This window comes from Telopea speciosissima, chromosome 7 (genome assembly GCF_018873765.1).
Source record: "Telopea speciosissima isolate NSW1024214 ecotype Mountain lineage chromosome 7, Tspe_v1, whole genome shotgun sequence".
NCBI classification, from domain to species: domain Eukaryota; kingdom Viridiplantae; phylum Streptophyta; class Magnoliopsida; order Proteales; family Proteaceae; genus Telopea; species Telopea speciosissima.
The window spans coordinates 11,784,966-11,799,611 of NC_057922.1; the positions used below are offsets into that span (position 1 = coordinate 11,784,966).

At 41.3% G+C, this 14,646-nt stretch overlaps 1 protein-coding gene across 2 annotated transcripts in view; it reads left to right on the plus strand.

The window, feature by feature from the left end:
- Positions 1-14,646, plus strand: part of LOC122667913 (endoribonuclease Dicer homolog 4-like) — a 106,348-nt gene that overhangs the window by 50,091 nt on the left and 41,611 nt on the right. For both annotated transcript variants that reach the window (XM_043864397.1, XM_043864396.1), the window contains exons 11-17: positions 2,010-2,202; positions 3,074-3,234; positions 3,333-3,539; positions 3,662-3,924; positions 4,020-4,294; positions 4,373-4,797; positions 5,489-5,589. In XM_043864397.1, the coding sequence (XP_043720332.1) occupies positions 2,010-2,202; positions 3,074-3,234; positions 3,333-3,539; positions 3,662-3,924; positions 4,020-4,294; positions 4,373-4,797; positions 5,489-5,589 (1,625 nt within the window). The remainder of the gene's footprint in view (positions 1-2,009; positions 2,203-3,073; positions 3,235-3,332; positions 3,540-3,661; positions 3,925-4,019; positions 4,295-4,372; positions 4,798-5,488; positions 5,590-14,646) is intronic.

Consider the following 14,646-nt stretch of genomic DNA (forward strand, 5'->3'; position numbering starts at 1 on the left):
AGGATATGCAATCAGATCTTGAGTACATGATCAGGTAACTTTCTGGAGAGCAACTGGTAAGTTTGTAGGAGAGGATGAGGGACCACAAGCATCAGCCACAGAATTAGACTGCGTGGACGTAAGAGATGGTCTTGCGGCTGGCAGTGACGACTTTTGTCGGTGTTGATAAACCTGTAATGGTGCTTGCTGAGCTGGAGATGAGGTGTCAATGATATGAATCGAAGCAGGAATAAGAGAGGACTGGAAAATGTCAGTTGCAATATCACAACCCCAGCAGAAAGTTATGGTTTATTTTCAAAGAAAGTAATGTCAACACTCAAATGAATGGTGTGTAGCAGGGTCATAATGCCGATAACCCCTCTTACAACGAGGATTTGTGGATACCTAGAAGACATCCATTAAAATTTTACAATGAGCTGGACATCCATTGTACATCAATATGAGTGTCAAGACCAGTGATTGGATGCAAACGCATTTGAAACACTTTTTAAATAATATTTATTTAATATAATATTAAAGGAAAAAAGTTTTATGTGGGGGAGTCTACCGCCCACGCCCAGACACAATGGGGTGAAATGACCACCCCGCTGCCCCCTATGGAAGGCAGAAATCCCCCCCCCCAAGATGCTTCTACGGGTGCTCTCATTGGCCTCAACACACATGCAGGGGCCACACTCCCAAAAAAGAATGCTCCCCCAATAATAAAATAAGATACTTTTTGCAAACTCTTTACAAAACGATTACCAGGCCCCGGATTACGACCAGTCACTGTCTGTTAATTCTCTCCATTGGTTGTTCTCCCTAAACGAGCAGTTGAAACCTTATTGAGTTTCACCCCCATTGCCACTTATATTGTGTACGTTGAGCAACCGGTGTGTAGTCAATCCTGTCGGTAGAAATCAACCATTGACACACCACAAACGCACAAAATACAAATACGACAGTAAATGTCTCTCATGTATGGGAAAAAGAGACTACCAGAAATTCCTGTTGCCAAACACAACTGACGGTGAACCATTCGGGAATTTCAAATGGATCAGTGTTCAACACATTAAAGTGCCCGTATTTATATTTCTATACCAATCCCCATTGGAAAAATATACAATATGGCAACCCTAGAAGAGAGTGCCTAAGTCTGTCCATGGTTGAGAACAAATAACGATAAAGATAGGCAGTTTCATAAATATAACAATTATAACAAGTACATAATAATATTGTAATTAAATAAAAATCTCACTAAATTGGGTTTGATGGACACACATCAAATGTCAAAATATCCAAAACTCATTTCATAATAATTTGGAAGAGCATTAGTCACTTTTTCTTTTGTTTAAATATATTAATTTTTTTTTTTCTAAAGATAAAGGAATCATTGGTGAAGCCAGGTTATACTTATTATGAAGGATGTCGAGGGAAGGGGGATTTCATTCTCAAATGTTAGAAGTTTTCTCAGTATTCAGTAATACATATTATGGTTTTATTTTAGAGGACTAATGGGAAAAGAATAAAGAGGTAATTTATAATTGTACATAAAATCTTTGTACTCATTGCTGAATAAATAACTCTGATGCCCTTTGTTTCTCAAACATGCCTTTGCATCTTAGAAAACACACCCAAATATTTGGGATGTCAGCTCAAGACTGATTTTGTTTCTCTAGTTCCCACAGCATTGATTGCTATCCTTTTCTGAGTTTGTTCCTAAATGGTATACATCATTTTCTTTTTTCCTTGGTGCAATGGTAAGGTTGCTCCATTGTGACCAAGTGGTCACGGGTTCGAGTCTGGAAACAGCCTCTTTGCGAAAGCAGGGGTAAGGTTGTGTACATTATGACCCTCCACAAACTCCGCAATGGTGGGAGCCTCGTGCACTGGGTACGCCCGGCCCTTGATTATGTCACTGTTCTCTTGGTTATTCTCATGTGTCCATGAGATTGTGAATTTGTAATTTAACTTTCGTTTTCTTTATGTGACATAAATTTGTTTTTAACTAATTTTTTTTTCTTTCCCAGGTTACAGACAAATATGAAATGCATAGTGTTTGTGAATAGGATCATTGTTGCAAGGTCCTTGTCCTGCATACTGCAGAAGTTAACGTGTTTAGCAACTTGGAAGTGTGATTTCCTGGTTGGGTTCCATTCTGGACTAAAAAATATGTCACGGAAATTCATGAATTCCATTGTCGAGAAGTTCCGCTCTGGAGAGGTATAGTGCCACTGTTTCATTTGGGGTTTCGTTCCCCCCAACACTGTACCATTACTCTGTGTAACTAGGACATTGATAGTGATGCTGGCACAAAGCATGACATCAAGCTCTCCACTGTGAATATTGCTAATTTTGCATACAGGAAACATTAGTGTCCACTTTGGTGGCAAAATCTTGAAACTGTGAAATGTCATTGGCAGGTGGGACCTTAAAATATGTTTATAAATGCATGAAAACATTCTTACCTTTCCCTCCCACCCAGCTGGCTACAATTTCTTTTTCTATTAAAAACAACAACAACAACAACTCAGCCTTATCCCAACTAAATGGGATCGGCTACATGGATCCTTGCCCTCCAATCAGATCTAGTCAAGGTCATACTTGATACAAGGAGTAAGCTATACATGTCTTTCCTTACCACTTCTCCTAAAGTCATTGTAGGTCTGCCCCTGGCTCTTTTTCTGTTAAGATTATTCTTAAAAGAAAATAGTGGGGGTGCCGGGGTGGGGGTGGGGGTGGGGGTGGGGGGGGGGGAACAAGTAGAAAGAAGAGAATGTAATTTTGATGATGGCTCAGCCCAACACAGCCAGAAACTTAGACCATCTATCAACTTAATTTCTTGTAAGATTAGATATATTAAACTTGAGTGTAAAATTTGAAAAACGTTAGAAATTTGGGAAACCAGCTTCATCATATTGTTTTGATAAATGTTAGCAGTGTATCCCAAATAGTTTTGATAAGGTTGTTATGTGATGGTAGTGACTATAAGAACAATGAATAAATTACCTTTGTCATGCATGCTCGGCATCTATGGATTATGTTGAACTTCTCTGTAAAATTTCAGTCTGTTGCACACTGTTCAACTTTACAGCTAAATCTGCTGGTTGCAACTAAAGTGGGTGAAGAAGGACTTGACATTCAGACATGCTGCCTTGTAATAAGGTTTGATTTACCAGATACTCTTGCCAGTTTCATACAGTCTCGAGGCCGTGCACGCATGCCGCAATCCGAGTATGCGTTTTTGGTAGACAGGTGCTTCTCCTATCCTATGCATTTGCTGTGTCTGGCACAGTCCTTGAATTGTAATTTTTTTTAAACCAGTTCCTTTTTTAACTTTCTGGAGCTTTCAGCGGAAACAGGAACGAGTTGAACCTGATCAACAGTTTTCTATATGATGAGGATCGTATGAATAATGAAATTACGTGTAGAACTTCAAGAGAGACATTTGAAGAATTGGATGATGCAATCTACAAAGTTGGTTCTACTGGTGCCTCAACTAGTGCTAGCCACAGTGTTTCATTACTCCATCATTATTGCTCCCAACTCCCTCATGATGAGTATGCAGTTGTTCTATTGTTACTTTCAATTTTTGCTTCTCAGTCTGATTTATTTAGACCTTGGAACTATCCTGCTATTTGCCTGTTACGTACTACTTACGTCGACATTTGTGTCTCTGCAGATATTTCAACCCAATGCCAGAATTCTTTTACTTTGATGATGTAGAAGGAATACTCTGCCATATAATCCTTCCATCTAATGCTCCCATTCATAAAGTTGAAGGTGCACCCCAGCCTTCAAAAGATTTAGCCAAGAGAAATGCTAGTTTGAAAGCATGCCAAGAATTGCATAAGCTGGGTGCTCTCACAGACTATCTTCTACCAGGCCAAGTTGAGGAAGTGGAAGGACTAGTGTTGCCATCATCCAACTCTAAGAGTAGCGAAGGTCTAATTTTGCACTCTGTTTTATATCCTTATTGCTACATGTCTCTTTGTTTTGATAATTTTATAGGGTGCAATCATTCTATTTTCAATTGGCAGATGAGTCTTCACGAGGAGAACTGCATGAGATGTTAATTCCTGCTGCTCTCAAAGTACCATGGAATAACACAGAAAATATTACCATGCTTAATTTTTATTTTATAAGTTTTGCTCCTATTCCAGAAGATAGACTGTACCAAAAATTTGGTCTTTTTGTCAAAGAACCTCTTCCAAAGGAAGCTGAGAGAATGGAGCTTGATCTTCATCTCGATCATGGTAGAATCGTCAGGACAGAGCTTGTTCCTTTAGGGAGGATTCAATTTGATAAGGATGAGGTGAGAAAATTGCTTTGTATAAGTAAGGCTGCTTCCTTGTTTCCCATCAGTAATTCTATGATGAATATTTCTGTACAGATTTTGCTGGCAGAGAATTTTCAAGAAATGTTTCTCAGGATCATACTTGACCGCACTGACTTCTTGTCTGACTTTGTACCCTTGGGGAAGAATGAGAAATCAAGGTCATCAACCTTTTACCTATTACTTCCTGTCAGGGAGCATGAACGTGAAGATACAATGACTATTGACTGGAAGATTGTCAGGAGGTGTTTATCTTCACCAGTATTCAAACTTCCCTCAGGTGCTGTTGAAAATGGTGTTCTTCCTGTCAACCAGACCTTGAAACTTGCCAGTGGTCCTGCAGATATAGCTGATATCTTGAACAGTTTAGTGTTCATCCCACACAAGAAATCATTTTTCTTCATTGATAGCATTCTTCCTGAAATAAATGGATACAGCCCATTTAGGGGCTATTCAAGCTATAAAGAGTACTTTTTGAAGCGGTAAGTAATGACTAATGACTTAATTATCAACAATTTTATGTTGTTTTGGATCCACTACTAGAGTATGCTTGCATGTCCCAACTACTGCTATTTCATGAATTGCAAGAACAAAAATTGCACAGAGATTTTGTTTCAGTCTACATCTTTGTTGGTCAGTGGATGTTGACAAGTTCTAGTATGATCTCAGTCTTTTCAAGTACATACTTGGTAGTTAGTTTTAAGAAGTAATGCTTATTTCTTGATATATTCATTAACATCCGTATTCGAATGTTTATCTTCCATGAAATAATTGATTCCACTTTTCTTATCAAATATACACATGCGATCATGCATATGTACGTACGTAGTACTTACAAAGAATGATACATATAATTATCCATGCAAAAAATGTTTCGTTTTGGCATAGCTATGTGTACCGAATTTCATGGTGCATCTCAAATGATGGCCAGTGATATCCTTTCGCTCATGTATTTTTGGTGATCCAACTGTTTTTCAAGTCATTGACTTTTCAAATAATTTTCAAAGCCTTATTCTGTGACATGGAAGATTCTTTTCTTCTCTTTATGCATTTGCATCTTCTAGAAGAATGTGTAAGTAGTGGTTACTTGTAACTTGTCTCTTGTTTCCATCCATTCATTTCTGTAACCATTTTCTTATTAATAATCTTGTTTCTATTTTTTAATTGGGCCAGGCTTGGGATTCATCTCTTATACCCTGAGCAGCATTTTTTGAAGGCAAAACAACTTTTCCTTTTACACAATTTGCTTCATAACCGGAAGCAGGAGAATACAGGTGCTTTATTTTGTATAATGTCTTCTTAAATTATTCACACAAAAACTTCTATGTTTTCAGATTAATATACTTAAGTTTCTTTCCCCTCTGATTAACTGTCCTATTTTCTCATCTCCTTTCCTGCTCGTAATGTCAACTAGTTTATCTTTGGGTGATAAGACTTGATGGCATATATAGCAATTTCTTTGAAATTGGATTTTACTTATTCTAAGTTTCTAACATTACTGCTGGACCAATACTGTGATCAACGATGAGCTGGAAACTCCAGTGAGTGCACCCGCCCTCATGGCTGGACTTCCTGGTGGAGTGCCTCCGCCATTCAGGTCTGCCCCATCCCTTCCTCCTCCCCCGCCTATTCCTTCTGGTTCTTCTCCTCCCCCACCCCCTATCCCTATCGGTCCCTCCCATCCACCTCCTGGAGTACCGTCTTGGAGCTCACTTTTCAGTGAAGCTCCTCCGACTGCCTTGGAGAGTTACCCCCTTCACTTTGTCCCCCCCATCCATTGTTGGATCCTCCAAGGTTGCTCTCTGCCCTTCGGAGTTGCTAGAAGTTGAAGCAGTGAAATGAAAAAGTTCTCAGGTGGGGCTCTTTATCGTTAACAGACATCATTTTCACATTGTCAAATTGTCTCTAACCAAACAATGGAAAATCCATGGCTTGATGGAAATGTACCTGCTGAATAATGGCTACATCATCTTCATGTTCTCTGACAAAGGTGAAAAGAGGTGAGCTCTTGACGAAGGCCCTTGGCAAGTGGGTAGGAAACCAATTTTCCTTCGGCAATGGGATCATTTCCTCCATATTCTCCGTGTCAATCTCTCCTCCATTCCTTTATGGATCACCCTCCCTGGGTTGCCACTCCGTTTATGGAGCGAAGATGCTCTCACCATCATAGGGTCGGTGGTCGCAAACCTCTCTACTCTGATGGTCACAACAAGACTATGGACCATCTAGCTTTTTTTTTTTGGTGAATAAAATTATCATTGCCAAAAACCCCAAGGGAGAAAGGGAGAAAGGGGGGGGGGGAGAATACAAAGGGAAAGAGGGGGGAGCTATTCAAGCCTCAAGCCCTAGGAAGGTGGGCTTGAAGACTGGAAAAGAGATTGTTGGATTGTATGGGCCAGAATACCGTGGGGGTATTCTAGACTTTTTCCTACATTTATTTCATGTACAGCCATGTCGGCTATGTTAGGAACAATTCTGTCCATGTATTTTCTATCTCTTATTATAAATGTATGGCTTGGGGTCTATCTTAGACCATCTAAGCATTATTCTCTAATTCTAAATCTCTCAACATGGCAGCAGAACAGGTTGTGAATTAGGGACCTTCCCCTCCCGCCATTCTCGATTTTTTTTCCTCCTCTTCACTCTCGATTTTTTCTTCCCTTCTTCTTCTTATTCTTCTGTCTTGATCTCCTTTGCTTTCATTCTCCCACTAGGGCAGCACTAATGAGGTGATCTACAGATCCAGTTGCTGCCCTCAATTACCTCTTTCCATGCTGCAATTTTTTGATCGATGGGGACAAAGTTACCTGTTTGCGATATTTGGAACTTCAAGTTTTTTGGGATTTGCTTTCATCTCTGCTACAAGGATCCAATCCTCCTCTTTGAAGACCAAGAACTGCAGCAGGCTCTCTTCTCTGATTCTGTTCCTATCTCCACTTGCATTGAAGACCTCCTAAGATCAATTTTTCACAAAAACAGGTTTTTTTTTTCAAAACCCTGACAATTATCGATCTAGGAGTTGCTGACTTCTATTGGTTCTGATTTTTTGAAGGGTGGTTCTCTACTTATAAAGGCACACTCGACTACAATTTGAGCTTCAACAATTCAGTTTTTGGGCCCATTCTTCCCTACATCGATTTCAGCAAACAAGGTTTTTTTCAAAACCCTGACAATGTTGATCTAGGGGTTTCACTTGTCTGCTGTTTCTGATTTTTGGAGACATATTCTCACATTGAAAAGGGATTCTCCTCCAATTTTTTTTTTTTGGTAATTGGGAGCTTCACATATATAGTTGATAGAAGGGGGGGGGGGATCGAACCGGGGAGGGAATAACATACCAGCCAAGAGACTCGAACTCGAGACCTCTTGGTGAGCATGGGCATGAAGCGCACCACGGCTCACCAACTGAGCTAAGCAGTTGTTGGTAATTCTCCTCCAATTTTCATCCCTTAACTTGAAGGAATTCTTGGGTTTCTCATCACCACAACCCTTCTCTGCGATTTGGGTTTCTCTGCTGCATTATGGGTGACTCTGAAGTCTCTACTGGCACTTCTGCTACTGATGGGCTTGATAAGAATGACAACCGTGATCTCCTCCCTAATCCTATCAAACTGGATGGGAGCAATTATTTGATCTGGTCTCGCTCGGCATGCTTTGCTATTGCTGGTTGTACTAGCCATATTGATGGTACTATTGCTATGCCGACTGCCCCTAGCCCTCTCTCGACCAGATGAATCTCCAACAATGGTATACTCATATCCTATTCGATTGGCTCAGTGCAATCAGGCCTTACCAGTGGTTTCCTTCTCCTTGATACAGGCCATCAAATCTGGTCTGCTTGCAAGGAGACATATGGACAGCTTGGTAATGATGCACAGGTGTATGAACTCCGGAAGAAGGCCACCAATAATACTACTCAGGGGGAGTTATCTGTCTCCAAGTACTATGCTACCTTGCGCAGTCATTGGCAGCAATTGGACCATTTTTCTGATTACCACCCCACTACAGCTGCTGATATCATTGCATATAAGAAGCATCTGGACAAAACCAGGGTGTATGATCTTTTGGCTGGTTTGAACATGAAGTATAACCAGATTCGTGTTCAAGTGCTAGGTCATTCCCCTTTCCCACACTTGAACAATCCTATGCTTTAGTCTCCTCTGAAGAGAACCGTCGGGCTGCTATGCTCTACCCTCCTGTTACTGACAAATCAGCCCTCCAGACTGCTGCCCAGGCTACTCCTGCACCTATTGGACATGTTTCTCTTGGTGATTCTACTACAGGGATTGTTACTTGTGAGCATTGTCACTGCCTTACCACACCAAAGAGAAGTGTTGGAAGCTTCACGGGAAACCAGCTGACTTTGAGGCTAAATGGCTGCCAAGAAGAAGACAAAAAATAAGGCAAACCATTTTGAATTTGTTCCTACGGCCCCGACTACTGACATTGGTCTATCCCAGGATGATCTACAGGCATTCCTACGTATGCTAAGGTCTTCCGCTACTGCTGCCTCTACTACATCAGCTCTTGTCAACTCATCTGCTCCTTCAGGTTCACACTTTGCCCGGTCAGGTATTCCATTTGGTGGTCATCGTGCTTTTGTAGTTTCCCATCCTTGGATCATAGATTCCGGGACTACGAATCACATGACCGGTTCCTCTAGCCTATTCCATCGGTATTCTCCCACTTTTGGGAAAGACAAGGTCAAAGTAGCTGATGGTTCCCTTTCCTCCATATCTAGAAAAGGAATCATCAACTGCACTTCCTCCCTTCCTTTGTCTTCTGTTTTGCACATTCCTAATTTTACTACTAACCTTTTTTCCATTAGTAGTATTACTCGTGATCTTAACTATAAAGTAACCTTTTTTCCTTCCCATAGTGTTTTTTCAAGATCTTGCCTCTGGAAAGACGATTGGATTAGGTAAAGTGCATGGTGGACTGTACTTGCTTGATGATGGTCGTCTCTCTCCACCACCGTTACCCTCTCCATTACACCAAAACTCCTTGGTCTCTTCTGAACTTTACCAATGGCACTCTAGATTAGGTCACCCTCCGTTAGGCATTTTAGCACAGTTATTTCTTACTTTGGTCACTAAATGTAATAAGGATGATTTTTTTTGTGAGGCTTGTGTTCTGGCCAAATAGACACGTTCCACTTATTCTCTATCAAATAAAAGGAGTTGTTCTTGTTTTCATTTGATGCATTCTGATGTTTAGAGGCCTAATCGTAAAACTTCTCTTTCTGGCCATCGGTGGTTTGTGTCATTTATTGACTGTCACTCTAGAAACACATGGGTATATCTTATGCACACACAAAATCAGGTTTTTGCATGTTTTCAGCATTTTCATAACATGATCCAAACTCAGTTCCAGGCTACGCTAAAAAATTTGAGAAGTGACAATGGGACTGAGTATAAGGAATCTCAATTTCAAAAATATTTTGCTGATCATGGGATTATATTCCAGACTAGTTGTGTCGATGCGCCAGCCCAAAATGGTGTGGGTGAAAGAAAGAGCCACCACTTGTTGGAAGTGGCCAGAGCATTGATGTTTGTTCGGCATGTTCCATCCCAATATTGGGGTGATGCCTGTCCTAACTGCAGCTTATCTCATTTTTCGGCTACCTTCCTAAGTTCTTGATTCCCATAGTCCAGCCAAAGTTTTACTTGGGAATTCCTCCTTTGTAGTCACTCCCAAAGTGTTTGGTTGTGTCTGTTATGCTAGAATACGAAATCTCCTGGCAAACTTGAACCATGTGGATTACGGTGCATATTTTTAGGTTATTCTCCTACCCAGAAAGGTTATAAGTGTTACCATCCTCCTTCCCGTCGTACTATGGTCAATATGGATGTCATTTTTCATGAAAACCTTTCCTATTATTCTTCCCCACCTCTTCAGGGGGAGAGTTATAGTAAAGATGTGGTTGATGTGGTTCTTTCACTTGAGGTTCCCCTTCTTTTATCTGGTATAGTTGCTGACCTACCTCCTCTGACTGATGACCAGCCTCCTATGGCTGCCACCCAGCCTCTTATGACTGCTGCCCCTTCACCCAAAGGGAATCCTTTACAGGGGGAGATCATGGAAACAAGTGGTGGTGATGTTCCTATTCGGCGAGAGCTGACTCCAATATAGAGAACCATTAGTAAATTTCAAAAGGCTATTGACAACTCCAACATTCTCACTTACAAAAAGAGATGTTCCAGCAAAGGGCAGCCTCAATCAATTGTGGCACCAATACCTATCCAGTTGCCGACTCAGGATCCAGATCCTTCTTTTCCTGGTAAGCCTTCTTCTTCCGACCTACCTATTGCTCATTGCAAAGGTACTAGGACTTGCACTCAACATCCCATTTCTCGTTTTGTTTCTTATAGTTCTCTTTCTCCTTCTTTTTCGTGGATTTATATCCTCTTTTTCTTCTGTTTCCATTCCTAAAAATTGGCAAGAAGCATTTACAGATGGAAAGTGGAAGGCAACAATGTTGGAAGAAATGAAAGCATTGAACAAAAATAATACGTGGGATCTTGTGGCTCTTCCTCCAGGGAAAAACCCAGTGGGATGTAAATGGGTGTTTGTGGTCAAACAGAAGGCAGATGGAACAGTGGATAAATACAAAGCCCGTCTAGTTGCAAAGGGTTTTACTCAGACATATGGAGTTGACTACCAGGAGACCTTCGCACCAGTAGCAAAGCTCAATATTGTAAGAGTGTTGTTATCTTGTGCTATGAATCTTGGATGGGATCTTCAGCAGTTAGATATGAAGAATGCCTTCCTCTATGGAGAACTGGAGGAAGAGGTATATATGGACATTCCTCCAGGTTTTTCAAGTCACACTACCAAGGGCAAGGTGTGTAAATTGAAGTATGCTCTCTATAGGTTAAAGCAGTCACCTAGAGCTTGGTTTGGCAGGTTTCACAAGGGTATGGTTTCTGTGGGATACAAACAAAGAAATGCTGATCATACCTTGTTCATCAAACGTGTTGGTGATAAGGTAACTATCCTCATTGCCTACGTTGATGATATTGTTGTGACCGGAAATGATGGTGATGAGGTCAACAAATTGAAGCTCTTCCTTGGCCATGAGTTTGAAATAAAGGATCTGGGGACTCTAAAATATTTTCTAGGGATAGAGGTTGCCCGATCTTCAAAGGGCATCTTTCTTTCTCAAAGAAAATATATCCTAGATCTATTGTCTGAGACTGGGCTGCTACAAAACTTAAGGAGAAAGAAGGTGAACCTATTGACAAAGGTCGTTATCAGTGATTGGTGGGCAAACTGATCTACCTCTCTCCCACACGACCTGACATAACCATTGTTGTAAGTTTGGTAAGCCAGTTCATGCATGATCCTTATTCCTCTCATATGGAGGCAGTCCTTCGCATCTTGCGATATTTAAAGTCTGCTCCAGGAAAAGGAATCCTCTTATCTCCCAATGGTCATCTAAAGGTTGAAGCTTATACTGATGCCAATTGGGCTGGCTCTACTGATAGAGAATCCATTTCTGGATATTGTTCTTTTGTGGGTGGAAATCTTGTCACATGGCGTAGCAAGAAGCAGAATGTTGTGGCAAGATCCAATAACGAAGCAGAGTTCCGTGTAATGGCACAAGGAATCTGTGAGCTATTGTGGCTTAGAGGATTGTTGCAGGATATTGGTGTTGTTGTCCGTCTTCCGATGATGCTTTATTGTGATAATAAAGCAACCATAAGCATTGCTCATAACCCTGCCCAACATGATCGTACTAAGGATGTGGAGGTTGACCGACATTTCATCAAGGAGAAGCTCGAAGCCGGACTTATCTGTGTTCACTTTGTGAAGTTTGCTGATCAGTTAGCCGATGTGTTCACTAAGGGGCTAAGTGGTAAAGTGTTTCTTCCTATCTTAGTCAAGTTGGGCATGCATGACATATATGCTCCAACTTGAGGGGGAGTGTTCGATTGTATTGGCCAGAATACCCCGAATACCGTGGGGGTATTCTGGATTTTTTCCTATATTTATTTCATGTACAGCCATGTCGGCTATGTTAGGGACAATTCTGTCCATGTATTTTCTATATCTTATTATAAATATATGGCTTGGGGTCTACCTTAGACCATCTAAGCATTATTCTCTAATTCTAAATCTCTCAACAGAGATACATCTAAACCCCAGGATACAACAATATGCTTGTTCCTTTGGGAATCTAAGAGGGGACCATGGGGAAGCATATGAAGCATGGAGTTGACATCAATGAAGATGGCTTTCCAAATGAAGTCAAAGGAATGGGAGTTGGAGTTAGAAACTAGGTATGGATCGATTCTAGCAAGGAACAATGAGTAATAACTAAAAAGAGAAGGACGAAAAAGGAAGAAAAAGAAAGGTTGAGAGAAAACCGTGGTGGAGAATCGACTCCTCTCACCTATCTTGCTCATTAAACACATTCTTGGAATTACATATGCCTCCCTAGGGAGGTAAAAGGTAAAAAGTAACAAAATATAAAAATTACAACTCCATATGACTTATAATAAACCAGTGACTAAAGTACCCCCATTACATTAACTCTAAAAGGAGGTCAGTCTTCTAAGATTCCGCTCTATCCAGATGTGAGAGATGCCAGAAAAAGTCATATCCAACCAAAGCCATTCCCGAGCAAAGGGTAAGGGTCTCCTACTACAGAGCCAAATGGAGTCTAGGGCTTTTTTCCAAATAGAGGAGGCTAAGGGGTAGGAAAAGAAAAGTTATTCAACACCCTCTATACCATTCCAATAAAGAATACAGGAGGGGGGGGGGGGGGACAGGGATGTGGCGATGAATGAGAAAATGATTGAGTGGGAAGGCATAGGTTGAGCCCTTGAGGTTTCTCCAGACATTAAAGCTATGGCGGAGGTTATGGCCTTTGAAACAAACTAGGTTATGCTAGCGGACGGAAGGGGGTTGTGGTTCTAACAAAATTCCAAGTAGAACTGGAGCTAAAAAGACCGTTTGGGGAGTGGAGCCAGATAAGATTATCTGAATGAGAGGGATGGGGGGTAGGAGGGAAGGAGGCCTAGACCTAGGTGAGACTGGGGGGAAGGGGAAGGGGGGACCAAGAACCGTCGGAGATGATTGTGGAGAGCAGGACAGATTTGGGGATACCAGATGCGTAAACCGACCAGGCACCTAAGAGATTGTGTACGACTCCTAAGGAATTCCAGGGATCAAGCCAGAGGGAGGTAAAGGTCCCTTCGGCGATCACAGAGGAGGTGACACTAAGGGCTAGGGGACGAAGGAGAAGGATTTTGCGCCAAACCCAAGAGGGGTTTGCATGTTGGGTGGGGCAGTCCAGAAGAAGTCATTTTTGAGTAGGTAGGAGTAGACCCAATTTACCCAAATAGAATCATGCCTAGTGGAGATTTTCCAAATTAGCTTGAGAATACCCGCATTGTTATAATCACGGATCCTGCAGAGGCCAAGACCTCCTTCAGATTGGGAGACATGTGGCAACCTAGCTAATCGGGTGGAGGATTTTCTTTTCCATAGGAAAGCACAAAAGAGAGTTTCCATGGCTTTGATAGTGGATTTTGGGAGCCCATGGATGCCACACCAGTAGATGTAGGAGGATTAAAGGATTGATCTAATCAACTCAATCCTCCCCACATAGGAGAGGAGTATAGAAATAAGTGAATGGCTTAAATAATGATAGCCCTCCACGATATGTATTTATAATAGAAGAAAGGTTGACACCTATTACAAATATAACTCTAACTCTAACTAGTTAAATAGAGCTAGAATAGAACTAGGAAAGGGAAAATAACTAAAATAGAAATAACACCCCATGGGTCGATCTTATATTATGGATTGACCCATGTCACACGTAATACCCAAATACCCATATTCCAACACTCCCCCTCAAGTTGATGCGTAGATATCAGTCATGCCCAACTTGCACACTAAAGGTTGAAAAACTTTTCCACTTAAGCCTTTGGTGAACACATCAGCCAACTGTTCCCCAGATTGCACATAAGGAACACAAACCGTCCCATTATCCAGATTCTCCTTGATAAAATGACGAACAATTTCAATATGTTTCGTCCTATCATGCTGCACTGGATTATGGGCAATGCTTATTGCTGATTTACTGTCGCAGTAGAATCGCATAGGCAGAGTAATAGGAATACTCAAATCTTGTAACAAAGTCTTGAGCCACGATAGTTCACAAATACCAAGAGCCATAGCTCTAAATTCAGCCTCTACACTAGAATGAGCCACCACTGTTTGCTTCTTACTGCGCCATGTAACACAATTTCCACCCACAAATGTACAGTAACCTGTGGTGGATTTTCGATCATGGGAACCAGTCCAATCTGAGTCAGTGT